Genomic DNA, 25,974 nt, shown 5'->3' on the forward strand with positions numbered 1-25,974 from the left:
CGTGCGTGGAGCGCGGTGGAGAGTCGCGACGGATAAGCCAAGATTGGCAGGGATCGGCGGGCGATATGATGGCCGGAGCTGTAAGGTACCCTGGTGCATAGCCAGCCGACATCACCGCGCGTTCGACCTTCCCCCCTGCGCGATCAATGACGAACTGCCCCGCTGCCGCTCGGATAGGCACACGATGCGATGACTAGCCGCTCAAGCTCCGCTTCTGGCCTGCGCGCCTCCTCCCAGCCGCGCGGAGGTACGCTGACGCGCCGCGTGTCCGCCCTCTCCAACGCCGAGGAGGGTGTCGACCACGAGCGCACCACTGCCGACCACGCCATCCACGAGGAGATCGCCGAGATCAAACGCTACGAGGACTTTACAACAATCGATTGGGTGCAGGATGCTGCGCGCGAGCAGCTGCGCCGCAAGGCCCGCCGGCAAGAGAAGCAAGGCTTCTTTGAGCGCGGCCGCGGTCCAACCTGGCGCCGCAAGCTGTACGATGCCTACGACGCCGGGCAGGCCTGGATTGTCGTCAGTCTGGTCGGCATTGCCATTGGCTTGAATGCGGCCTTCTTGAATATCATTACCGAGTGGTTGTCCGACATCAAGCTGGGCTACTGCACCACCGCCTTCTACCTGAACGAGCAGTTTTGCTGTTGGGGCGCCGAGAACGGTACGGCCGTCTGGACACGAAAGCTTCTGGATGGTATGCTGATTGCTGGCAGGCTGCAAAGAGTGGCACCGTTGGAGCAACTTCTGGCCCGTCAATTACGTCCTGTACATTGTCTTTTCCACCGCCTTCGCTTTCGTTGCCGGAAGACTCGTCAAGTCGTTCGCTCCCTATGCTGCTGGCTCGGGAATCTCAGAGATCAAGTGTATTGTGGCTGGCTTTGTCATGAAGGGGTTTCTGGGATTCAAGACCCTGGCTATCAAGTCCATTACTCTCCCTCTTGCAATTGCCTCAGGCCTGTCCGTCGGCAAGGAGGGCCCTAGTGTTCACTATGCCGTCTGCACAGGAAACGTCGTCTCTCGCATGTTCAACAAATACAAGCGCAATGCCTCCAAAACACGCGAAATCCTGACAGCCAGCGCTGCCGCCGGTGTCGGAGTTGCGTTTGGTAGTCCGATCGGCGGCGTGTTGTTCTCCCTTGAGGTGCGCTGTCCAGCTCTTGGTTGTGTGTCGATGTCTGCTAACCATGGAATTAGGAAATTGCAAACCATTTCCCTCTGAAGACAATGTGGCGAAGCTATTTCTGTGCCTTGGTTGCAACTGCGGTGCTAGCTGTATGTCTCTGGCCCGTGACGTTTGATTCTCCATGCTGATAAGATCAGGCCATGAATCCCTTCAGAACCGGCCAGTTGGTCATGTTCCAAGTCAAGTACGATCGCGACTGGCACTTTTTCGAGGTTATCTTCTACATCCTTCTCGGCATCTTCGGTGGTCTCTACGGCGCCTTTGTTATCAAGTGGAACCTGCGAGTCCAAGCCTTCCGCAAAAAGTATCTTGCGCAGTATCCAATCTGGGAGGCTACGATACTGGCTCTAGTCACAGCCATCATTTGCTATCCGAACATGTTTCTGCGGATAGACATGACTGAGAGCATGGAGATTCTCTTCCGAGAGTGTGAGGGAGCGCATGACTATGACGAGATTTGCGAGTAAGTTGAGTGGCCCAAATACGTGTGAGATGCGCTGACAGGTGTAGACGCAAGCATCGATGGCATCTTGTCTTTACACTAGGTGCTGCGACTGTCATTCGGACGTTTTTGGTCATCGTTTCATACGGCTGCAAAGTTCCTGCAGGCATTTTTGTCCCATCTATGGCTATTGGCGCCTCGTTTGGCAGGATGGTTGGGGTTCTTGTGCAGGCCTTGTACGACGCTTTCCCCGACTCAGGCTTCTTCGCTGCATGCGACCCAGATGGTCCATGCATCACGCCCGGTACATACGCGTTTCTGGGAGCTGCGGCTGCGCTCAGTGGAATCATGCACATAACCGTCTCGGTTGTTGTCATCATGTTTGAGCTTACCGGAGCTCTGACCTACATCCTCCCGACAATGGTACGCGCTTGATTCTTTCTTAGGGTTGTCGTGTATACTGATTCGCCTTGCAGATCGTCGTGGGCGTCACGAAAGCGGTCAGTGAACGCTTTGGAAAGGGAGGTATTGCCGACCGCGCTATCTGGGCGAACGGATTCCCATTCCTCGATAACAAAGAGGAACACACATTTGGAGTGCCCGTGTCCCAGGTCATGACAAGCAATCCCATCACTTTGCCGGCGTCGGGATTGCAATTACGTGAGGTAGAGAAGATTCTCGCCAACAACGATTTCTCCGGATACCCGATTGTTGAAGACAGGACATCCAAAACACTGCTCGGGTACATCGGTCGCATCGAGCTTCGCTATGCCATTGACCGGGCTCGACGACTGCAGTCATTGCCGTCATCTGCGAAATGCTATTTCACACCAGGGTCAATGGGAGTCCAAACACCCAGCAACCTTGCACCGGCCATCTCGTTCGACACAATGGCAACAACTTCGGCTCAGATGACGATTGACATGAGTCGCTTCGTCGACCCAACTCCGCTTTCCGTGCATCCCAGACTGCCGCTAGAGACTGTCATGGAGCTTTTCAAGAAGATGGGCCCACGAGTCATTCTCGTCGAGTATCGCGGCCGTCTTAGTGGACTCATTACGGTCAAGGACTGCTTGAAGTACCAATTCAAGGTTGAGGCACAGGAGAATCCGCGCGACGAGAGCGCGATGGAGGAGCGCGGTGAGAAACTCTGGACAGCGATCAGAGGAGTGGCCGAGTTCATTGGCATGAAGATAGGGTTGGGTAAGGGGAAGGTCAGATTGAGCGAAAGCCACACAATGGGAGCTGCAGGGCTCAGCCCCAGAGTCCCGCAAGGTCACTCAGAGCGAGAGAGGGCGGGACAAGAGGATAGAGACGACCAAGGATTGGAACTGCAGGACAGGTAGAGGCTTTGGGCCACATCGCTTAGAAGTTTTCGCGCGAAGCAATTCATTTCCCTCGATTCAGAAGGCACAAGGTGGAAGAAGGCACTTTCCCTTTCAGGCGACGGCCCGGGATTGTGCCGTGGGACATACAAAAAGCTCCGCGTCGCCCTTCCCCATCAACTTCCACTGCGCGTGTGCCTGACTGACCGTGTTCTTACAGCACCATGCCCCTGCCTTTATGTTAGGCGGGGCAGACGCCATCAGAAGAAAGGTTTGAGGCACAGAAGTAGACGGCTGAAATGCGTTTCTTGCAGATCACCGATTGAGGAGTGGTCACATTAAGCTCTTTGAGCTCGTGGGTCGCGCCAAATCATGGCGCCGCCCATTCTCGACAAGCTCCAAGAATGACAGCAGGGCTCTCTGACATAACTCGCCTGATAGATCGTGGCAGTTATGACTCGTTTCACCCTGGACACGCATAGGTATTGTGCAGCATGATCTGTTGCTGCTGAAAAAGCAATCGCTTCGTATGGACATATGTACTTCTTATTGCATCTGACTTGCTACGAAATGCACAATGATGATCTGGAGCGGGGGTTGACGGTTGTTCGGCGCGGAAGCTGGCCATTTTTCGCAGACGCGTAGCGCGACGCGCGAACTCGCGCAGTCACGTCCCGCTTCACTGATGTCAACCACCTTTGTCCAACCTACAATTTACATCCCGCACACGCTTCTCTCGCTCCTTCTAGAGCTAAGCTGCGGTTTCCTTTGAATCACACCCTCAGCGCCTGTGTTTCTCCGATCTTTCTGTGGCGCGTCCTTGCCTCCACTACCACTTGCATCGCCGACGCCGCGCCTCGGAACTCCCCTCCACCCTCTCCCACTATGGATGCCAAAGCGTTCACCATAGCGGACTCTACCGACTGGCTTGGCACGGTGCTCGCAGACTTCGCGCCTTTGGAGTCGGCGCTGCGGTGCCAGGTATGCAAGGACTTTTTCGACACGCCGATGATGACGTCGTGCTCACACACCTTCTGCTCGCTATGTATTCGCCGCTGCTTCGCCGCCGACGGTCGCTGTCCCACCTGCCGTGCCGCCGATCAGGACTCGAAACTCCGTCGCAATTGGACCGCCCAAGAGCTCGTCGACACCTTCCAGAGGGCCAGACCCAGCGCGCTAGAACTGGCGAGGAGAGGCGTGGCAGAGACCGGCCCCGAGAGTGGCCCAGGAGCAAAAAAGGCGCGAGGACGCGGGAGCGAGAAGAAGAGGAAGCTAGACGAGATTCAGGACTCGGAGGACGGAGAGGACCAGAGCGAAGAAGAGGCTGAGCGCAGGCCGGTGCGCAAGACAAGGACCCAACCTTGCAGGTCTTCTACCAGCTCGCGGACTCCTGAGATCATTGACTTGGAGGATGACGGTGACGGAGACTTTGTAGCAGAAGAAGAGGACGAGGAGGCTCAACCAAATGACGGTCTGGTCGCATGTCCCATGTGCAACAAGCGCATGAAAGAGGAAGCTGTCTTCTCGCATCTCGATCGCTGCGACGGCCAAGACAAAGATGACGCTTATTTGCGAGCAACGCGGACACGGTACATCATATTATTTCCATTTGGTTGAAGGATACCCTGCGTGCTAACGTTGATTTGAAAGGCAAAACAAGACAGCAGCCTCGACCCATCCTCTCCAGCGCTCCCGCAATGGTCTAGCCCCCTCGAGAAATACAGAGCCCTTACAGCGTCTCCCGCAACTCAACTACTCGCTCCTTAAAGACACAGCCCTTCGCAAGAAGCTTTCGGAACTTGGTATACCGAGTACTGGCACCCGCCCCCAGCAAATCAAAAGACACACCGAGTGGGTCAATCTTTGGAATGCGAACGTCGACTCGCTTCGACCGCGGACAAAGAAGGAGCTGCTATCAGAATTGGATAAATGGGAGCGAAGCCAATCGTTGGAGAGCGGCGGCATTATCGGCAGCACGAGTGGTTCGCAGGTCATGAAGAAGGACTTTGACGGCGACGGTTGGGCAAAGAACAACAAGAGTCATTTCGACGAGTTGATTGCGGCAGCCAGGAGCAAGCGTGCTGCGCCGAAGGTCGAAAGTGAGAACTTAGAAGAGAAGAACGAAGAGGCAACATCTTCAGAAACGAACGGTACTATGCCTCCTGCGAGCGTGGAGAACCTAGAAGAAGGCAAAGAGGCTCATCCATACGAAGACAATGAGGGAGCTATTGAGAAGGTGCGTGACAGAGTCGACGACGCTGCCAGCGGTCGTCCATCGCTTCCGCACCGCAACTCGAACACGATGGAGGATGCGAACAGTACCACTACAGCTGCCGATCATACGCAGGCCCCAACCTCGTCGAGCCAGGCGACAGGATCGCCTTCAAAGTCGGCCTCGGCTGACCGAGAGAAGGTACCTTCGTCGTTGCCGGCACATTTGGCTTCGTCAAAGGACGTACGGAAAAGGCCCATGTTCGAGGTCCCATCGGAGCCGATCATCGACATGGATACAGAGCATGGTAGATAATCACCAGACATATTTAGCGGCGGCGCTCACGGATGGTACATAACGGTCATTCTTTACTTTCTATAGACAGCACAAAAAGACCAGCAATTTGCAATCGATACCCATAATCTTCCTAGTGCGCCAGCGCTTGCCGTGTCCGTGCCATGATACCCTTACTCCAAAATTAAAACCCTCTGTCCAGACCCCCGGAGCCCTAAAATCATTCGTGTTCTAGCATCCACACATCCTCCTACTCTGCTGGAACAGGCCTATTTTCGTCCAGCGACATACGCTTCAACTCTCGCGACGTCTCCAGCACCTGCGCTTCTTCTTCCTCCTGAGAGGACCTCGCCTCCTCGGCTCGCCGTTTCTCTTCTTCCCTTTCCTTCTCCACCCGCTTCCGATCCTCCTCCAGCCTTTCCACTTCCCTCAACCTCGCCGCCGTCCTCTCCGCCTCCTCCATCTCCCGCTTCTCCTTCTCCGCCCGCTCCAGCGCCGCGAACTCCTCGTCCACTTCGTCCTCATCCACCGCAGCGCCTTCGCGGCCAACGTCGTTGATGACGTCGTTGACCTCGTCCGCCTTGCCCATCTCCTCGCGCAGCGCCTCGACGACGGCCTCGACGCCCTCGGTGCCGCCGACCTGGGCGTGCAAGCCCCTGAGCACGCCGGCGCTGGCCTCCATGGCGCGCACGACCTCGACGTTGTCGGCCGCCGCCTCGATCTTGGCGTACACGGCCTCGAGCTGCGCGAGCGTGTCGGCGCGCCGCTGCAGGCCCTGCTCGGCCAACTTCTTGGAGCGCAGCGCCGCCAGCGCCGTCGTGCGCGCCGCGGGCGTCTTGGTCGCGACGGCGGAGCGGGCGGCGGCGTCGCACGCGGCGATGCGCGCGTCGAGGGCCGGGATCTGCTCGTTGAGCGAGGCGATCAGGCCGCGGAGGTGCGCGATCGTGATGTCTTGTTGGGTGATGGGGCTCGGCGTGGCGTTGGCGGGGGCGAACTTTATGGTTTGCGAGGCCGGGTCGTAGGAAAGGGCGGACTTGTCGCGGGAGAGGTGGGTGAGGAGGACGGCGATGTCGGTGGGCGTGAACTCGCGCGAAGGGGAGAGGGCGTGGGCGAAGGCGGCGCGGAAAGAGTCGAGAGAGTAGACGCGGTCGACGACGGACTTGTGGCTCGAGGCTTGGGCGATGACGGCGCTGCTAGCGGCCTGTAGGAGCGGTGGGTGGTTAGCTGCTTTCTCTCGTGCATGGTGTATTGCGCTGGCCGGGAAAGAATACCTCTAGGTTCGCCATGACAACAAATTCACCGACTGCCAGCTTGTCTTGCGATGTTGTTCCGCCGATAACGCCTAGTTGCTGCAATCCCCAAGAGAGAACCGAGAACGGGTTCAAGTTCCAGCTTCGCGAGTAGATACTGGTCTTTGCGGCGAGGAAGTCCTTCAGTGGTATCATTTCCTTGCTCGTAGCAGCATCGTGCTAGGCCAGCGTTAGCGGAACCTCTCTCCACATCATATGCCTTGTCTATGCCGGGAACGAACTATTACTGCGGCCAGCGCCAGCGGTCTGCCGAAGTCCTTGCTTGCGAGCTCTCGCAGCAGAGCTTCACCGGTGCCCAGGATGAGCAGGTTGTTGGCGCCGGTCTGAGAGGGAACGAGACCAGCTCGAGTGGCGTGGGCGAGGGCTTGACGCCATGCTAAGATGTTGGCGTGGTAGCCGTCCGGGTTTGTTGCTTGCTGGATGCGAAAGTCGGAATACAAAGACGCGAGGCGGCCTCTACTGTATGAGAGTCAGTATTTTTGCATGCAAATAGAGGTCCAGCTGGGGTATCAATACCTCTTGAAGGCGTCCTCGTGGGTGAAAATAAATTCCAGCAACTCGGACATAGCGGGCGCAGGTGTTGTCACGGTTGATGTCACTTTCGCCAAGCGAAGCGTGTGGCCTAGCAACGCGCTCGAGCCGGGGCACGGAGCATGGGGAGCCGCCCGACTTCACCTCAGCATTCATCACGGCTACGTGCGGCTTATCTTTACTCGCGCAACACTGTCCTATTCCTTGCCGCCTAGGTATCTATACACCACCGAAAAGTCCTTGCCCTTGCACTCAGGCTGCTCCGATGCTGCATCGTAAACGGCGCGAGCCGGCTCGCCCAATTCGACCTTGATGTTGAACTCTTCCGCCCCCTTCAACGCAAGCTTAAGGTCTTTGTTCATCAGGCTTAGCCCAAATCCTCCCTCATAACCCCTGCTTGCTGGCGACCCCTCAACCACTCCTGGAACTGGGTTGTTGACCTCAGAAGGCCAGCACTTGCCCGTAGCAGTGTTGATAAGATCCGCAAGCGCCTTGGGCTCGAGGCCCCACTGGATTCCCAAGTTCATGGCCTCGGCAGTCGCAATGTTGTTGATGGCCAAGAGATAGTTGTTAGCAAGTTTGCCTTTCAGCCCCGAGCTTGCAGGTCCCAAGTGCACCGTCCGCTTGCCCATCAACGACAAGATCTCGCGCACGCGGTCAATGATGTCGTCAGGCGCTCCGACCATAAAGGTCAGTGTGCCTTTCTCTGCGCCCACAACGCCTCCAGACATGGGCGCATCGACATATTTGCCCTGTCCGGTTGAGTGCACCGCGTTTGAAACTTCAAGAGACGACTGGGGGTCAATGGTAGACACGTCAATAAAGAGACGTGGCTGAGCTCCAGCTTGCTCCAGTAGTGTCGGTGGTATTAGCATGTTTGCATATACACCACGCACATGGTGAGGCTCTGGAAGAGCTGTGATGATTGTTTCCTGTATGACGAGTTAGTTGGTCTGATTGAAAGACTGTGGATTCCTGTTGGAATCACGACAAGCGTCGCAAAACGTAGTTCCCACTGGAATGATAGCGGGAGTGGGGGCGTTTTCTTAAGGTGAGCTTACCGCCTTCTCAGCAACTTCGCGCACCGATTCAGCTACGTGGATGCCTTGCGGGCCAACTTCCTTGGCAAAGTTGGATGTCGCTGTAGTGTTGACGTCGTGAACAACAAGAGAGTCTTCCTTAGGAATTTTCGCCCGCAGGTTCCTGGCCATGGGATAGCCTGCGAAGACGGTCAGTCTTGTGACCACGCGACAAGTTGGCGAACATACCCATGCGGCCGAGCCCAATGAAGCCCCATACGGCCTGGTTCGCGGGCGAGGTGGAGAATGATCGTTTCGCTGCGAAGCGTGCGGGGCGCACAGCGGAAGGGATCCGCCTCAGGGACGCAGCCATGGTGGTCATGATGAGCCGCACGCGATCAGAGTGAGCAGACAAGGCTCTTGTGGGAAGCAAGGGAGTTGGCAGATGTATGTGGACGGAGGAACGCCTCCGCTGGCCGATCCCGACCATGCCCTTCAGCCGAGGTCGTCAATGGCTGGCACATCATTCGATGCATCCCTGCGGCACCGGCGGCCTTCCGTCGATGCGGCTGCGCGACCGCCCGGCTAAGCCCCTGGGCGCTTTCGGGTCATTGAGGAACGAAACACTCCGGCAGCTTTCGTGTGACGGCGTGCGGGGGTGGGGGATGGACGCCTGATCCTCCACTCTGATGGCGGGGAGCGGTGGAGAGAAAACTGGAGAGTTTTGTGGTCCGGGAATCGCTTCGCCGCCGGAGAAAATGACCTTTTTAATCTGCATGCGATCTCTTTTGGTCTCTGTACCTGCAGGTGATAATTAGCGCATGCCGTGCCCAGACACAATTGCTGTCAGACCATCAACGTGCCATTGCTTGAGGCCTGCATGCGCGGGAAATCATTCCACAAACAGCAGTTGTGAATCTGCGTTGAGCTCTCAATCCCGTTTGAGCAGTCTTTGCCCACCAATCTGTTGAATTCACCTGCCGAAAGTTTGCATCTGCGCCTGATACCTAGTTGCAGACTAGCATGAAGAATAGTAAGGCCCTAGGCGTAGCTATGCTTTAGCTCCTTCTTGAAAAATAACGTATATGGGTGGCTGAAGCTATCGTCCGGACGTGTATGTGAAGTTTTCAATCCACATTCTTGTCTAGAGGATAGCTTCAACTACCCATGGCATGAGCAAAAAACAAATCCATGCTAGCCATCGGCTGTGAGAGGGGACTGTATGGACCGTAGATAGAATCACCCTCTTTCTCATTCTTCGACCTCAGGCCACTTTGATCTCCTGGATAAAGCGACGATGCAGATGAGGACTGAAACACCAAGAAAGACGAGGTACTGCGCCTGATACCTAGTAAACGCCGTTTTAGGTTCGTTGAATTCCTCCAACGCCGTCGCTATGCCTGAAACAATCAATTCCCTTATTCCAACTTGTCTGTCTCGGCGTGTGCTCCCTCGTCGTCTTCGGGCACGTCGGAATCCTCCGAGTCTTCAATCCGCTGCATCTGCTTCTTCGTCAACGGCTTCTTCTTCGAACGCCCGCTCGGATCGTGGCGCTCAGCGCTGATGGCGTCGAGGTACTGCTCGTTCGTCATCGACGACTTTAGCTTGGCGGCGTTCTCTGTGTCCTGCACAAACATCTTGTCGTGGTACGCTTCGAAAGCTTCGTCGGTCTAATGATGGTTAGCCGCAAACTCCAGGACGCATGCAAACACGATGGCATACCTCCTCATCATAGTATCTCAGTTTAGTCCACTTCTCTTCCTGTGCGCGGGCAAGAAACTCCTTGGATTGCATCGAATCACTGTCTTCGTTCTTGATGGTCATCTGCACAGCGCGCGGTTCATTCGCCCTTGCGCCCTCGGCGGCCTCACGCTCTCTGCGGCGGTTGGCATTGGCAAGCTCACGAACAGCATCCAGGTGATGGAACTGAGGGCGCATCTGGACGATGCCGGCGATCTTTGTGAGATGAAGCTCCTTGCCACGGTAGGTACCCAGCATGTAGATGGGCTTGCCCGTCTCCTCCTTCATAATCTGCCCACCAAGAGTCTGCTTGTTCATCACGTGTCCCTTGTCATTGGCATCGTCGAAGCGCTGGAGAAGCTGCTCCACGCTGTCCTCTTCCACTTCCATGTCCTGGATGTCGGCGCGACTGGAAGCAGCAGCTCTCGGGGGTACCGCCCCCTTTGCAAGGCCGCTGAAGCCAGCCGCCAAACCAAAGGCGCTTTCGCCGTTGTCTTGGGCCATGCGCATAGCCTCGCCCCATTTCACGCCTTTGCGCTTGTCGTAGTTTCCGTGGACGTTCACTGGGACGTCGACCTCGATGAAGCCTGTATTGGGCTTCATACGCACTTCGACGGGTTTCGAGTTGTTGCGCTCATTATACGGCTGGTCTCTTCCACGGTTGGGATATTGTAGGAGGTAGATTTGTTCTTCGAGCTCCGGTGTGATGAAGACGTCGTACTCTGCAAGGACGGGGTCGTCGTCGTGGTCTACAGCTGCAGCTGATTTCATATTAGCTTCTAGTTGAAAAAATAGCTGCGGCAAGTTTGCGCGACTTGAAGGAAGATGCGCTGGAGGGTTAAGGTGTGCCAGTCACCCAGAGCTCCTTCACGGCGCAAATAGTTGGCGGGGCGTTTAGGCGCGCAATGATCTTCAAGGTGTGCGAGAAACCAAAAATTTTCCAAGGTCTCGGGTGTGCATCGACAAGCAGCAGGCATAACGTGCGGGAGAGATAGTGCTTACGAGACATGGTGGGCTGCGATGAGGTTTCGTCAGAGTCGGCAACGTGCGGCGCGTCAGAGAGAAAAAGTGCGGCAGCGGAGGCGGAAGTGCAGCGATCGTCACGTCGGCGTTATGTAGCCAAAGTCCGGGGAAGCTGAGCTTCGTCCCGCCGCCCCGAATCTCAGAGCATTTCCATCTTCCTTCCCCACCCTGCCTTGCCTGACGCGCGGTGCCCAGCATGGCCTACATTGCGCCAATCCACCGCCCGAGCAGCGTCCGTCACGCCATCAAGCTCAATCTGCTCTCCAACGACGAGGAGAGCCTTGTGGTCGCGTGCGTGAGCGCCCAAACCATCCCGCCATGACGTCTTCCGCGCTGACCGCCCGCCAGAAAATCGAACCGTCTTGAGCTCTATCTCCAATCCGACGATGGCCTCGTCTTGCACCATTCGCAGGCCGTCTACGGCAAAGTCACCATGCTTAACCGGCTGCGCCCCGCAAACGAGCCGACCGAGCACCTCTTCGTTGGCACCGATCGTTACTACTACTTTACCATGGCCTGGAGCCCCGAGGAGAAGCAGTTGAAGACAGTCAAGACATATCAGGACCTGGCAGACAAAGCTGCCCGCGATTCTCAGACCGGAGACAGAAGCTTGCTCGATCCTACCGGGAAATTCATGACCTTGGAGCTGTACGAAGGAATCATCACCGTGGTACCTCTTACAGAGAAAGGCAAAAGGAAAGGCGACCCCGAAATCAGTGTCCTGGGCGAACCCGTGCCTTCCCGCATAGAGGAGATGTTCGTGCGCTCATCAGCCTTTCTCCATCGCAAGTCACCCGAAACCGAGAAGCCGCTCCTGGCCCTGCTTTACGAAGAAGACGAAGACAGCAAGATCCGACTGCGGCTACGTCAATTAGGGTTTCAATCTGCTGGTGCTGATGAACAGGCCATAGCAGCGCTTGATACGGTTGAGGGCTTGAAGGAAGACCTGGATCTTGGTGCAAGTCATCTGATACCCGTCCCCGCTCCATGCTACGGCGTGTTGGTTCTTGGTGAAACGTCAATTACCTATTTCAATGACTATACCAAGGCTCTCGTCAAGAAACCTCTGGATGAGTCTACCATCTTCGTTTCCTGGGAGCAGATTGACAACCAGCGTTTTCTCCTCGCTGATGACTTCGGTGGATTGTACTTGTTCATGCTCCTCCTTGACGAAGGCAGCGGTGCCGTTGAGGGGTGGAGATTAGACAGGATAGGGGAAACTTCCAGAGCTTCTGCCCTTGTTTACTTGGACGCAGGCCACGTCTTTGTAGGCTCCCATGAGGGTGATTCGCAGGTCATTCGCATTACCGAGGGTTCGACCGAGGTCGTTCAAACTTTCCACAACATTGCTCCCATCTTGGACTTCACCATCATGGACATGGGCAACAGGAGTGGGGAAGGCCAAAGTAACGAGTATTCCTCTGGACAGGCTCGAATCGTCACAGGCAGCGGTGCATTCAAGGATGGAAGCCTCCGAAGCGTCCGAAGTGGTGTTGGGCTAGAAGACCAAGGTGCGCTTGGTGAGATCGGCAGCATCTCAAACCTTTTCGCCTTGTCGTCCACAGCATCTGAAGACTTTGACGACACTCTGTTGGTTTCTCTCATCAACGAATCGCGTGTATTCTGCTTTGATGCCGACGGACAGGTTGAAGAGGTTGAGGACTTCAAGGGTCTGCAGCTCGCAGAAAGCACTTTGCTAGCCAGCAATGTGCCAGGAGGTCGGCTCCTTCAAGTCACAGAATCTGCCGTGAGGCTGACAGATCTGGAGAATGGCATGGTCGTCTCAGAATGGAACGCTCCGGCAGGCCAAATGATCACTGACGTTGACTCAAATGATCGCTTCGTCATTCTTTCCATTGGCGGCATCCGTGTCATCATCCTTTCTATCACGGATACCATCCAGGTGACTGCGGAAAAGGAATACGGTGCAGAGGACCAACTGTCTTGTGTAGCTATCCCGCACACGACCGACAACATCTGCTTTGTGGGATTCTGGCAGAATTGTGCGGTGGCAATCCTCAGCCTTGACGGACTCGAGACAATTGAGACCATCCGTCTGAGCGACGATGGCTCTTCGGTGCCGCGGTCACTTTTGCTTACCCAGATTTTTGCGGATCAAAGCCCCACTCTCTTCATTGCCACCGCAGACGGGAACGTGGTGACTTTCGCAATGGACCCATCCACCTTCGCTCTATCAGGACGCAAAAGTACTGTTCTTGGTACCCAGCAAGCTAACTTCAAAGCTCTTCCACGTGGCAACGGGTTGTACAATGTGTTTGCAACCTGTGAACATCCCAGCTTGATTTACGGATCCGAAGGGCGCCTGGTATACTCAGCAGTCACGGCGGAGAAAGCGACCTGCGTGTGTCCCTTCAACGCCGAGGCCTATCCTCGATCTATTGCAATCGCTGCGTCCGGGGAGCTACACCTTGCCGTCGTGGATGAAGAGAGGAGAACACATGTTCAGACCTTGCACGTCAATGAGACGGTACGAAGGATTGCTTACTCGCCACATCTAAAGGCTTTTGGTCTCGGTACCATAAAGCGAGTACTGAGAGATCGTGAGGAAGTAGTTCAGGGTCATTTCAGACTCGCTGATGAGGTCGTCTTCAAAGAACTACACAGCTTCGAGATGAACGAGTACGAAATTGTGGAGTGCGCGATCCGGGCCGAGCTCGACGATGGCGATGGGGGAGTAGCCGAACGTTTCATCGTAGGAACCTCGAACTTGATAGACGAAGAGGATTCAGGCAGCACAAGAGGACGGATCTTGGTGTTTGAGGTCACCGAAGACAGACAACTCAAGGTCATCGCAGAGATGTCGACCAAGGGCGCCTGTAGGTGTCTTGCCATGATCGATGGCAAGATTGTCGCTGGATTGATCAAAACGGTAAGTAAATATCCGCTGAATGGTAGCTGCAGGCCTACCGATGGCTAATAGTCAAAGGTCGTTGTTTACTCTTTCGAGTACCCTACCGCGAGCACGCCTCTTCTCGTCAAGAAAGCCAGCTACCGCACTTCGACCGCACCCATAGATATCACCGTGACCGGGAATCAGATTGCAGTTGCCGACCTCATCAAGTCAGTGTCGGTGCTTGAGTATCGCCCCAGCGCTGGAGAGCAAAACGACGAGCTCAAGGAAGTTGCACGCCACGTCCAGGTCAGCTGGAGCACGGCTCTTGCCGAGGTCAATGAGAACACATATCTTCAAGCCGACGCGGAGGGTAACCTGATCTTGCTGGAGCGCGACGTGAGCGGCGTCACCGAAGAGGACAGGAAGAGATTGATGCTCCGGGGTGACATGCTACTTGGCGAGCAGGTGAACCGTATCCGGCGCATAGACATGGCCACCGCCTCCGACGCTCCCGTCATCCCGAGAGCATTCTTTGCTACGGTAAGTCGTCGCTCATCGGTTCTCTTTCGTGCGCTGACTGAGCAACTTGCAGGTCGAGGGCTCCATATACCTCTTTGCTCTCATCACCCCGTCCAAGGTTGATCTCCTTATCCGCCTGCAGTCGCAGCTCGCGGAATTCGTGAAGAGCCCCGGCAACTACCCCTTCCTTAGATACCGCGCCTTCAAGACCCAGGTCCGCGAGGAAGAGGAGCCGAACCGTTTTGTTGACGGTGATCTCATCGAGCGCTTCCTCGACCTCAAACCACAGGAGCAGGAAGAGTTGGTGAAGGGAGTGTATGCGGAGATTGATGTTGAGGAGGTTAGGGCATTGGTGGAAACACTACGGAGGCTACACTAGAACCTATGGTGTAGGCGATGAGAAATGACGGGTGTTCGTCAGTGGTGGGCTATTAGAGAAATGAAGAGATGAGAAACGAACTGTTGACGTGAGAGGTATACAGTGCATTGATGAAGGTAGAAGCCTGTTTCAAGTAGCGTTTGAATGCTGTCTAATTTTCACCTGAGAAAAGTCTCATGATATACGGAAATTCATATTTTCTGATGATGCAGATAGATTTCACTGCTCGCCATTTCTGCCGGTTGCATTTTGGATCACATCCTCATGTTGTAGCATTTACGAACCATCTTAGATTCATTGGCCCAAACAAGCCCCATATGATACAGCGTGTCTAATGCCAGGTAGGCATGTTCGAAAAACAAAAGCGTACTGGCTGAGCCGGTCGACATATCATTTCATCTCTTTATAATCAAACATAACGATTATACAGTTAAAAAAGCTCGTAAGTCGTGACAAAACTAATCTCTGGTCGTAAAAAGACAAAAAGAGAGAGAACCCATCGCCTACTCATGCCCACCTAACGATACTCCGGATCAACCTTGCTTTGCTTGAAAAGACTCTTCCCCCTGAGCCATTGCCTGTATCTCTTATAGCGCTTCTTCTCGCCATCTTCCTCAATGACCGTCAACGGATTTTCCGGCACATTCAGGAAATCTATGTATTCGGCAAGCTCATCCCCACTAACTTCCCAGTTCCTGCCATCGCCCGTTGCACCGTTCACGCTGTTGACATACTCAACAAAATCCATGTTGGAAAAGTCATCCGGTAATTCGGTTGACACGACGAGTGGAAGATTGAGCGGATGACTGATGTATCTTTCATACTCCGATGCCTCCGCCACTGTTACGGACGGGTTGAGCGAGCTGTGGTGGAATTGGTTGAGCGTCCATTGCGCCATTTGTGATTTATCGGGTGGCTTAAACGAGGAGAAATCGGTAAGTGTGGTGGACGAGTGTGAGGGCACACCGAGTTCGAAATGAGGATCTCGTAGGATACTTTGCTTTGCGGGAGAGCCCTCGAGGAGACCGCCTGGTGCAGACGGACCTCTGGACATGGGAATTGATCCCTCCCGCATGGATTCTTCTTCACTATGTGGATCAAGAATAGTAACCCCCTTTCTGGTTGCGACCTTCTTCTCAGGCGGCTCAATCTCATGTGGAACAGGCTTTCGAGGCGTGAAAGGACTGAGATCGTAGGATTTGCCGCCACCAGGCTTCTCCGACACCAATCTCGGAGTCGTATTCATCTTGAATGTGAAGATTTTTGCGATCGACGACAGTGCTAGAGGGCGGTAGTACTCTAGCCAGTAGTCGTCGAAGGCCTCAGTCATGTCAGCTGCCCCATTCGGCGCCGGTCTGCTGCACGGAGGCAAAACACGGGGTTCCAGGAACTCCGGCGTGAACCAGTTGATGTAGTCTTTTCGCTTTTTCATCGGCCATTGTCTGGGGTCGGTGTGGTGCAAGTAGTAGTCCGTGGCGAGGTCCCAGAGCATCGGCTGGCCTTGGGCGAATTGGTAGTTTCCTAGAAACAGGTTGTATGCTTCTTGCCGCTGCGAGTCTAGAAAAGAGTTGTGGTAATATCGCTTGAAGCTCTCCACCATATCTCTAGAATGGCTTTGCCAGTGGTTGATCTTCCGATATGTCGCCATTGTATTAACGAGGTGCGAGCCGCCGTACTGGATGGCGATGGTGTCACCGTGATCATGGAACATATATGTGAAGATATTGACAGCATCGGAATCGTACTCGACGGTGTTGCCAGATATGACTCCCAGCGCTTGAAGCTGCCGACCGAGAGCACGTTTGCCAATGACAAATTGCGCAGCATTCGTCCGGTCAAGGCAATCAATGCAGTTGGTTCTTGCCACACCGTTCTGGACTTGTGGCATGTCCCGCTCCGCATCTCCATTGTGGAAGAAGCCCGTTTTTTGAAGCACGTCTTCAGCAATCATCTCTAAACTTCCAATGACATCCATGCCGCGCGTTTTTGATGCTCTGCTCATGTCGAATGCCTTGTAGTCGATCTTTTTGTCTGCGGGTAAGGATTGATTCAGGTAATCGACGGCTTTCTTGAACTCGTGTAGCAATTTGGATTCACGAGGAGTGCGCTCTCTTGCTTTGATGAGGTTCAGGACGTAGCAAGGCGCGCCATACCGCTCGAAAAGGTTGTCGAAGTGGAAGGCGGCAGCGCTGTAAAATGGATCCACAAGGTTCAGGTCGATATCGGGCTTGGGAGTCACACCGCTATTGTCCTGAGTCCAGTACAAGGGGATACTGCCTCGATGCTGGACGTACGATGTATAGGTGGGATTAGCGTACAAGCGTGGCCCAGGAGCATGGAATGACGTGGTCAGCAGGTCGGAAATGATTTGCTCGGTCTCTACATCGTTCGCAACGTAGCCGAGATCGTTTGCGCCACGCTTCAGAAATCTGGCACCAGCAAAGTATCTCGACCGCCTTGCAATGATCGTTATGTAGACGCGACGTCCGAAGATGTCCAAAGTGGACTGGTCGATAAAGCCATGGATTATGGGCAAGCACCAGTCATAGGTGTTCTTCAAAGCACCGCGTGCAGGCTCAAGGAGGTAGTGGTTCCAGACAAACATTTCTTGGAAGTCGGCCTTGGGAAATTGGTGGCCCTTGCACAGAGCTTCCCGCTCACGAATGATGTTCTGCTGAAGGGATCTGGTCACATTGTAGGCGTAGCTGAAATAGAAGGAGCGGGTCAGATCCAGGTTATTGAGGCTGCTAAGGAACCTTGCTTCCTCGGGATTCCGGTCTTTGGCAAAGCGAGAAGTGGGACCGGTGGTTAACGGGATCATCTCGGTGCCGTCTATCTGGTAGATGTAGTGCCCTCCGAGCATGGCGACGGCAGTTCTCTTGGTGATGACCAGCATGTAGTAGGCCTCGGTAAAGCGGATGAAGCCCAGCAGGCCCCACGCGACGCACTTCAGCTTCAGGCCGCCGGAGCCCTTGTTGCCTTCATCGATGGTGTTCAAGAGCTGGTTCATGTCCTTGCGGTCGTAGACGTTGTCATCCTCAAAGATATTAAGGTGGCCGGGCGGGGCGGTGCGGTCAATCTTCAGGATGCGGAACTGCATGTCCAGGACGTCGGCACCAACCAGGTAGAAGCGGTGGCTGGTCTCGTAGAGAGTGAACTTGTGCATCTTGTTGATGCCGTCCTCGCCCACCTTCTCGTAGGCCACGGCGCGGGTGCGGAGCATCTGGGCGGGGCTGTTGGAGCGCTCGAAAGACTTGGGTTCAGCAGGTTCCTCATCACCGTCGTCAAGATTCACCGGGCTAGCATCCTTCTCGGCGCCGTCGGCGGGGGGCAAGAAATCATTGACAGGCGGGACGGTGGTCGGAGCCCAATCGGCGGCCAAGCCCGGATCCAGGATGCCGGGAGGTAGCAGTGCATCCTCACGCGGGTCCATGGGGTAGCTGGGGGGATTTTCAGGGTTAGGATGCGCGGAGGCAGGGTCGGCGTCTGGCTGGTCCATGGTGACGGTCAGCTTGCGGATCGGCGGGTTGGCAGGCGGTCTCGATGGCAGCACGTGCGAAGCGCGACCATCACCGGTGACGGCTCCCGAGCGAGCAGAAGCGTCCGGGCGGCGCCGAATCCGGGAAGGGCGCAGGCGGAGTCGGTGTAGAGGGCTGGCGTAGTGTGTGGTGCGGTGCAGGTTGCAGACGAGTTGGCGTCACGACCGGGCGGAGGCTTGGCGCCCGCCGCACCGCCACAGCGGACGTGGTTGAAGCAGAAGAACACTAGTAATATATATTGCCGTAAGATAATAGGGTATATGGACCCGCGAAAGACTCCTCTCAAGCCACCAGCAAGACGACCAAAGCATGACATGACAGACTTCCTGCACGATGAACAGTAGACAAACTCCTCCCAACCGTGAATCCGAACCGCGCGTCTCTGCACCCTTACCGGTGCACGTCAGAGCTGTCGCCGCGCATGCGCTGGTACTGCGACTTGTACTCGAGCAGCTCCTCCTGCTCCTTCTGCCAGGTGTCGTCCTCCAGCTTGTGCGCCTTGGCGCCCTGGTTGCGCTTCTTCAGGCACCAGAAGATGAATGCGCCCGCGCACACGGCGAAGCCGCCGAGCGCGCCTGCGATGATGCCGCCGCGCGTTGACGCCGGCATCGCCGCCCAGTGGCCCGACACGCCGTGCACGCCGTACAGCTCGTCGTAGGCCGCCGAAGTGCCGCTGTGGTTCCGAGTCAGCCACTGCCGAGACATGCAGGGGTCCGCCCCGTGCATGTGAAACAGAGTGATACTTACTTGATGGCTTCGATGCTCTCGTAGCTGCCCGTCATGTCTCCCCACTTGTACTCTTTGCCTTCGCTGTAGTCCTCGATGTAGACGTCGCGGATGGTCATGGTGAAGGGCGCATCGTGCCACAGCACTTCGCCACCGGCCCACTCGACGGTGCCGATGTTGTTGTTGTCGGGATCACCGCCGGGCCAGTTGCCGAGGCGCAGGTTCATCGGCGTCTGCGGGTAGTTGTCGCCGTTGTTTGCGTCCTCGTACTTGAGCGTGCGGATGAGTTCGCCGTTGACCCACCACTCCAGCTTTTCCTTGGTCCAATCGATTGTGTAGTTGTGCCACACGTTCTGCGGGTCCTCGATCGGGTGCCAGACCGCACGGTCGTAAGTCGTCGTGTTGCCCTTGCCGAAGTAGTTAGACTGCCAGTGGGTGTTGTTTCCACCGATCCACTCGATGTCGATCTCGTCCAAGTCCTCCGACTGCAGCACGATACTGCTGACGATGCCCTGGCCGGGCGACGGCTTCATGACGATCTCGACACGGCCGAAGAAGATGTAGAAGCTGGACATGATGGACACCGAGTCACCCTGGCCACCGATAGTAAATTCACCACCTGCGCGGCACGTTAGCATCATTGCGGGGCCGTGGCGGGCGTGCGAGGACTACCTCTGGTGGTGAAGTCAATGGTCCCTGCAGTCTTCGTCCACAGGTCCGAGTCGGCCTGCGTCTTGTTCCAGTGGAAGGTGGCATTTGTACCGAGGGCAGGGTTGTTGTCGCAGGTGGTGTTGAGAGGGTTGCAAGAAGTCCAGGTCTGCGCCAAAGCCTGGGGCAGAAGAGTGGCTGCAAGCCCGGAGAGGGCGAATGAGCGTGAGAGGTACATGATTAATGCAGCTGTGGCTGGTGAACGAGGGGCGGCCTGGGGAGCGAATGAGCGATCGGCGCGGGAGCCAGGCGCGATGGAGGCCTTGTATAAAGAATGTCGGGGGCGCAAGATATAAAGAATGGCAGTGCAGGCGCGCACTGAAAAATGCAGACACTCTCGCAACGGAGAGGAAGGAGAGGAGGCGCGATAGAAGAGGGCGAGGTGGTGGTGCAGAGGCACGGACTTAGCGAGTCGCCGCGGACGAGGGATAGGCCGGCATGAAACGAGCGGGCTCTCGGCGGCTCAGATTAAGGGGAAAACGCCAGCAGCGAGTCCAAGCCGCGGCCCCGGTGCGTGCGGCAGCTCCCGCCGTGGAAAAGCCTGCCGCCGCGGCGAGTGCTGAATACGAACAGAGCAGTCCACTGCGGAGCCCAGATATGTGATCGCCGGTGGCAGAGAAGCTGCGTCGCCGCGCGCTGCCAGAAAGCCCGCCAGGGGTCGCTGCATAACGCCGTTCGCCTGCCGTTGGTTGACTCGCCACAGCCCGATCACCAGTGGATCCCTTTTCCATTTCGGTGAGTCCGCTCTTCGGCAATGACGTTGGATTTAGGCCCCTTATCCGTCTCCGGCTCCCGAAAAATGCTTGTCTTGCGCCACGACCACTCCTCGTGTCCCTCCTATTCACACTCCCTAGAGCCAATAGAAGCCGCTGTCACCGACCAGCCGCCATCCGCCCCAGCGCCTCCGCTTGCTGCTCGTGAGAGTATTTAGATCGTCGGATGCGCCAGGATGTGCCAGGATGGCCTGCGCACCCCTGCTTGCCGCGTGCGCCAAATCATTTGTCCGCCAATGCACCCGAGTGCTTGGAAGCCCTTGGTCCGCCAGAGCACGCCCCGCCGCCAAGCTCAACATGCCATTTTCCTCCGCCTTACCGAGAAGGGTTCATCTCCGCACGCCCAAGGCTTGAACGGCTGGCCCGACTACACCCTAGATATATTTATCGTCAGCATTTCGGACCTTTTCCAGATGTGGCCGTGCAAATAACTCGCCAATCCGCCGCCGGGCCCCATGATGGCTCAGACTTGCCTTTGCTTGATCAACGACTTGCGCCTCTCCCGCAGGCTGACGACAGCAATACCCGGTTATCGTGAGGAAAACCCAGAGTAGCTGCGCTCGCCGATGCTTGGGGACGCTCCATCTCACAAGTATCTATCATGGTCCGGTTGCGCTTGCGCGCCCCCGGCCAATCATCACCACCATCGTGAGGGGGGCTCAGCCGAGACTGCTCCCAAAATACACTCACCTGTTTATTTTATTGCCTGCGTCCCCTTTACCTTTCCAGCCTCCATTTTGGCCGTGCGAGCTCCGAATTGAATCTATCTTGCGTTAGCACTTCTCAGTGGCTTGCAGGATCGAGCAGAGCAACTCACTGCGCGCTTCTTCTCAGCTGCCACTCCCCTCATTCCCAGCGTCCATGCGAGGAGTCGTAAGACCTTCTTGCCCGGCTCCATCATCTCGCCCCTGCTGCTGTCCTGTCCGAACCCAGTCTTCTCCCAGACCGGCGCCTGCAGCGCCCAAGAGAGCAACTGCTCGTCTAAATATGGAAAGCGCACTTCTTTACCCCAGTTTGAAATGACTCGGTCATCTCGGCCCAGGTTCCGCTTACCGAGCCGGTTGATGTCTAACTCAAGTTCGTCGACAAGACCGCTGAAGCCGTTGCGGCTGAAGGCTGTGGCGTGGCGCTGGTATCCGGCAAAGAGCTCGTCCGCCCCGAGTCCGGACAAGAGGATTCTCGCAGGGGTCGCATACTCGACTTGTTGGCCCGCGAGCTCCTTCACCGTGCCACTGCCACGGGAGGCGAAGTAAAGAGCATACGAGATGGACAGATCCATTTCGGTATTGTGCGGGTGCATCAACGCGATGACCACGTCGCGGTGAGCCAACGTCTCCACATATGGAACATTAATTTCAACAAACCTCCAAGCTCGCTCTGGGCAGACCTCGCACAGTTCGGCATAGGAAGCCCTACCGGTAATTCTGTCGGGGCAGAGCTCGTAGGGCGAATACTCGGACCCGCTCTTATCGGTGTGGGGACGATGGATACGAGGGTTTTCGAATGCCACGTTAAGAAGATCGACAGGCTCGGAATACGGCAAAATTTTGTGCGCGAGACGAGCGATGACCGTGCAATCGAGCCCACCAGAGAAAAGAACAGCGATTCTCGCGAGGCTCTGGTCCTGCTTGCCGCCGTGCACAGGGGGCATCTCGTTTCTCAGGCGCAGTTTGAGCGATCTCGTAAGATGATCCCTCAGCGAGTGCACAGGCGACGATTCTTCGGCTAGTACAGGCGGACTTGTAGACACGGCGCGATTCAGTGGGGGGTATGGCAGTACCTGACGGCGGAGTCAGTCAACTCAGTCAAGGCTGGCTAATCTGCCTGGGACTCACCAACGCCTGGCGGGCAACATCGTTAGTGCCTGCATGCAGGTAGGGAATGTGGGTGACATGGAAGGTGGTCGAGATGCTAGCGTCCAAATCAACCATGTAGATGCCGTCGGCTTCAACCTCGCGCCAAGACGAGCTGACATGGCCGTCACAAATGCTCGAGAGGACGAAGTCACCGGCATCGTTGGTGCTCTGCAGCAGTGAACGTCGACCCAGGCAATCTCTACCGTAGAAAAGGCGGTGGCCAATTGCGTCGTAGAAAACGAAGGCGTAAGGCCCACGGATGCGGGAAATACAGTCGACGACAGCAGAGGCCGAGTTGGGCAGATCTCGACCGCATGCGTCTTGGAAAAGCTCCAAAACAGCCTGTGAATCGTTGCCGGTCACGGGCTCTTGGTCGATCTCCCAGGCTTCTCCATTCCAGCACAGGACCGAGCCAGAGGCATGATCCAGCAGGGGCTGCGCGACGACGCTCGATCCGCGCAGGGCCAAGACCGTCGAGCGGAAGACAGCATGCACACGGGCGGCAGCGTCAATGGTGCGCTCTAGGGCGTGGCAGCAATCGGGGCCCCTGTTGTCCAGGAACTGCGCGGTGCCTCGGTCGGGGTGCACATGTTGCTGGCGGCTCAGCGAGGCAAAGATGCCGCACATTGGGTCTTCGGAGGTGAGGTGGGATGGGGGCGGGGACAGAAATAGCTGGGTCTGCGGGCGACCCTTGGCGCGCATGACGAAGGCGGTGGAAGGCGCTAAGCCCTACTGCTGCTCTCCTCCTGCCAGACCACCTGCACCTTATCGACCATCTCCACGCTCCCCGAGTCGCAAGCCCCTCCGCACCACCACTGCCGATCTCCTCCAGACCTCCGCCTCTCTACCATTACGCCCGCCCCGCCGCATGGGACCTTGGGCTGCCCGTCTTGAGCTCCCGCCCCGCCCTGCTGCCCGCACCGCGGCTGATGTCTCCCCCGGAGCTACTCGCTAAACCCGACGACCAGTCTTCTTCTGCTGACCCTGCTGCCCCGCCCCCGCAGCCGTCTCATCAACCCTGCGATTCTGCCTCTAGCGTCGACAATGTCGATTCGAAAGACCCCGCCGCCGTAGCAACCTCTGCGAAGAGTGAAGCTAATGTCGAAGAGGGTGCGCCTCTGGCCGAGGTGCCTGCGGAGACGGTTGGCAGTGGCACTAAGGCCTCTGATGCCTCTGCCGAGCCTCCAGAAGCTCAGCTGAATGCGCTATCCCTGGAATCCGCCCCTCTCGCCTCTCAATCCGCCGACAGGGTGCGCTCTCCGCCGCCGCCGCCCCCTCCAGCAAAGGACGAGAAATACCTTGTACCCAAACATAGCTATTCCCCTGCTCCTGAGTCGCCTGTATCCCCCGGCTTCCCGCCGCAGGACTACGAGGCTGCTGCTTTCAACGAGAAGGATGATGCCGCTGCGTTCGGCGAGAGGGATGACGCTGCGGGCAATACAACATCCACCGGTGCAACGGAGGACTCGAGGTCTGAAATACAGAGCATCATGGACCAGTTCGGCGAAGGCGGCGAAGGACCTGGCATGGATGAAATCATGTCTCCAAGATTGGAGAAGACGAACCCGACGTTCGGTCAGCCGCAGGCCTTCCCACCCAGGAGGTCAAGCCTGCTACCACCCGAAGCCAATCCCTCTCACGTTCAGCAGAACCTCGAGGCGCCACCTTTGTCTCCTGTTATCCAGTCTCCATTGCCTCCTGGCATTTCGTCGAACACCTCGTTACCCAGTCCTGCTACCGACCAGGCTCCTATTCCAAGCCCCGCCCCGTCGCATCCTCACTCCATATACAAGCCCCCACCCCCGGAACCCGATCCCGAGCCAGATCTTCCTTTTGATTTCCATCGATTTCTCGAACAATTGCGCCACCGCACGGCCGACCCCGTTGCAAAGTTCCTCCGATCGTTCTTGTATGAATTTGGCAAGAAGCAATGGATGGTCCATGAGCAAGTCAAAATTATAAGCGATTTCCTGGAATTCATCAGCAAGAAGATGGCACAGTGTGAAGTCTGGCGTACAGTATCAGATGCCGAGTTCGATAATGCTAGGGAGGGGATGGAGAAGCTGGTCATGAATAGGCTGTACTCTCAGACTTTCTCTCCTGCGATACCGCCGCCAGAACCCATGTTCGGTAAGGGCCGGAGAAGGGGGACACCGGCAGGCCCAGGGAGACGGGGCCAGCATCAGGAAGATGTTGAGAGGGATGAAGTCTTGGCCCAGAAAATCCGGATCTACAGCTGGGTTTCAGAGGAACATTTGGACATCAAGCCTGTGAACGACAAGGGGATGAAGTTCCTCAAACTCGCTCAGCAAGGTAGATATTCCCGATGCCTCCCTGGCCAAACCGGTAAGCTGACTTGTTTCCAGAACTCCTCAAGATTAAGAACTACCGGGCTCCCCGAGACAAAGTCATTTGCATTCTTAACTGCTGCAAGGTCATCTTTGGTGAGTGAACTTCCAAAAACTTACCGCATAGACGATCTGATCAAATCAGGGTTCCTACGAAATGCACAGTCGGATCAGTCGGCAGACTCATTCGTTCCCTTGCTTATCTTCACCGTTCTTCGAGCGAATCCGGATCACCTAGTTTCAAATGTTCAATACATCCTTCGGTTCCGTAATCAAGAGAAGCTTGGGGGCGAAGCAGGCTATTATATCTCATCTTTGGTAAGAGGGTGGTCCTGGCTAACACGAAGTGCTATGTGCTTACTCATGGCGTCCAGATGGGTGCTATCCAATTCATTGAGAACCTCGATCGGACCAGCCTCACAATCACCGACGAGGAATTCGAGAAGAACGTGGAGGCGGCTGTTTCCGCAATTGCGGAAAGGAATTCTTTAGACGAGCAACGCCAACGACCGCAAACCCACAACCGGCATCCATCACCAGGAGTACACGTTTCGGAGAAATCGTCGCTCAGTAGACCCGAGGTAACTCCAAGAAATTCCCTAGACGCAGAGCGCGTTCCCGCGAGAGCATCTTCGTCGCGAGGTGGATCGAGTGCGGGCAATGGGCAGGACGGCGAGGAAGAGAACGCAGCAGTGGCAGGGCTTCTACGCACCATCCAGCGACCATTGTCTACAATAGGCCGTATTTTCTCGGATGACAACATGTCCGAGAAGCCAAGTCTCTCGCAACCCGTCTCTACCCCTCAGCCAGAAAACACGCCCCGCTTGACACCCGACCACCGTAGCAGTGAAGATGCGCGGCGGACGGCAGAGAGGAGGAACCTGGAACAGCGACAAGCCTTCAGTGCTGAAGACGCAGCCGCTAGGCAAGCAAGTGCGGAGGCTGAAGAAGCGCGCAGGATACAGCGTCAGGAGCACCGAGTCGTGGTCGAGACGCTGGCGGGCATGTTCCCGGACCTTGATCGCGACGTCATTGACGACGTTGTCAGAATGAAGGAAGGCCGGTAAGTCTTCAACGTCCACCATCATACCAGGATCAAGGTCTAACGAAATCGTGGCTCAGAGTCGGGCTGGCAGTTGACGCTTGCTTGTCATTGAGCAACTGAGTAGGTTTTTCCAGCTGGAAGAGGG

General features: G+C 56.2%; 9 protein-coding genes across 9 annotated transcripts; 4 read left to right on the plus strand and 5 right to left on the minus strand.

The window, feature by feature from the left end:
* Positions 1-189: 189 nt before the first annotated feature.
* Positions 190-2,974, plus strand: LTHEOB_1431 (Cystathionine beta-synthase core; the record flags this gene model as incomplete). Its single annotated transcript, XM_035510132.1, has 7 exons — positions 190-664; positions 717-1,144; positions 1,198-1,275; positions 1,324-1,649; positions 1,697-2,051; positions 2,105-2,831; positions 2,880-2,974. The coding sequence occupies 7 exons, from the start codon at positions 190-192 to the stop codon at positions 2,972-2,974; spliced, it is 2,484 nt and encodes an 827-aa protein (XP_035365941.1).
* Positions 2,975-3,838: 864 nt separating this feature from the next.
* On the plus strand, positions 3,839-5,480 carry LTHEOB_1432 (Zinc finger RING-type protein; the record flags this gene model as incomplete). The annotated part of the gene is made up of 2 exons (XM_035510133.1): positions 3,839-4,542; positions 4,604-5,480. 2 exons carry the CDS (start codon positions 3,839-3,841, stop codon positions 5,478-5,480), a joined length of 1,581 nt encoding a protein of 526 aa, XP_035365942.1.
* Positions 5,481-5,709: 229 nt separating this feature from the next.
* LTHEOB_1433 (3-hydroxyisobutyrate dehydrogenase) lies at positions 5,710-7,335 on the minus strand (the record flags this gene model as incomplete). Its single annotated transcript, XM_035510134.1, has 4 exons — positions 5,710-6,660; positions 6,731-6,928; positions 6,991-7,228; positions 7,286-7,335. The coding sequence occupies 4 exons, from the start codon at positions 7,333-7,335 to the stop codon at positions 5,710-5,712; spliced, it is 1,437 nt and encodes a 478-aa protein (XP_035365943.1).
* A 162-nt stretch (positions 7,336-7,497) lies between these two features.
* LTHEOB_1434 (3-hydroxyisobutyrate dehydrogenase) lies at positions 7,498-8,701 on the minus strand (the record flags this gene model as incomplete). Its single annotated transcript, XM_035510135.1, has 3 exons — positions 7,498-8,232; positions 8,362-8,519; positions 8,569-8,701. 3 exons carry the CDS (start codon positions 8,699-8,701, stop codon positions 7,498-7,500), a joined length of 1,026 nt encoding a protein of 341 aa, XP_035365944.1.
* A 1,036-nt stretch (positions 8,702-9,737) lies between these two features.
* Positions 9,738-11,068, minus strand: LTHEOB_1435 (DNA-directed RNA polymerase iii complex subunit Rpc37; the record flags this gene model as incomplete). Its single annotated transcript, XM_035510136.1, has 3 exons — positions 9,738-9,989; positions 10,042-10,820; positions 11,062-11,068. The coding sequence occupies 3 exons, from the start codon at positions 11,066-11,068 to the stop codon at positions 9,738-9,740; spliced, it is 1,038 nt and encodes a 345-aa protein (XP_035365945.1).
* A 210-nt stretch (positions 11,069-11,278) lies between these two features.
* LTHEOB_1436 (UV-damaged DNA binding) lies at positions 11,279-14,834 on the plus strand (the record flags this gene model as incomplete). Its single annotated transcript, XM_035510137.1, has 8 exons — positions 11,279-11,373; positions 11,431-12,263; positions 12,339-12,593; positions 12,648-13,289; positions 13,401-13,570; positions 13,628-13,972; positions 14,030-14,476; positions 14,529-14,834. The coding sequence occupies 8 exons, from the start codon at positions 11,279-11,281 to the stop codon at positions 14,832-14,834; spliced, it is 3,093 nt and encodes a 1,030-aa protein (XP_035365946.1).
* Positions 14,835-15,351: 517 nt separating this feature from the next.
* Positions 15,352-19,985, minus strand: LTHEOB_1437 (Polyphosphoinositide phosphatase fig4; the record flags this gene model as incomplete). Its single annotated transcript, XM_035510138.1, has 4 exons — positions 15,352-18,487; positions 18,768-19,046; positions 19,121-19,718; positions 19,772-19,985. 4 exons carry the CDS (start codon positions 19,983-19,985, stop codon positions 15,352-15,354), a joined length of 4,227 nt encoding a protein of 1,408 aa, XP_035365947.1.
* Positions 19,986-21,274: 1,289 nt separating this feature from the next.
* LTHEOB_1438 (Asparagine synthase) lies at positions 21,275-23,063 on the minus strand (the record flags this gene model as incomplete). Its single annotated transcript, XM_035510139.1, has 3 exons — positions 21,275-21,343; positions 21,398-22,360; positions 22,416-23,063. 3 exons carry the CDS (start codon positions 23,061-23,063, stop codon positions 21,275-21,277), a joined length of 1,680 nt encoding a protein of 559 aa, XP_035365948.1.
* A 302-nt stretch (positions 23,064-23,365) lies between these two features.
* LTHEOB_1439 (Vacuolar sorting protein 9) lies at positions 23,366-25,949 on the plus strand (the record flags this gene model as incomplete). The annotated part of the gene is made up of 5 exons (XM_035510140.1): positions 23,366-24,749; positions 24,803-24,880; positions 24,930-25,102; positions 25,159-25,847; positions 25,907-25,949. 5 exons carry the CDS (start codon positions 23,366-23,368, stop codon positions 25,947-25,949), a joined length of 2,367 nt encoding a protein of 788 aa, XP_035365949.1.
* Between the last annotated feature and the right edge of the window lie 25 nt (positions 25,950-25,974).

This window comes from Lasiodiplodia theobromae, assembly GCF_012971845.1.
Source record: "Lasiodiplodia theobromae strain AM2As chromosome Unknown scaffold_4, whole genome shotgun sequence".
NCBI classification, from domain to species: Eukaryota; Fungi; Ascomycota; class Dothideomycetes; order Botryosphaeriales; family Botryosphaeriaceae; genus Lasiodiplodia; species Lasiodiplodia theobromae.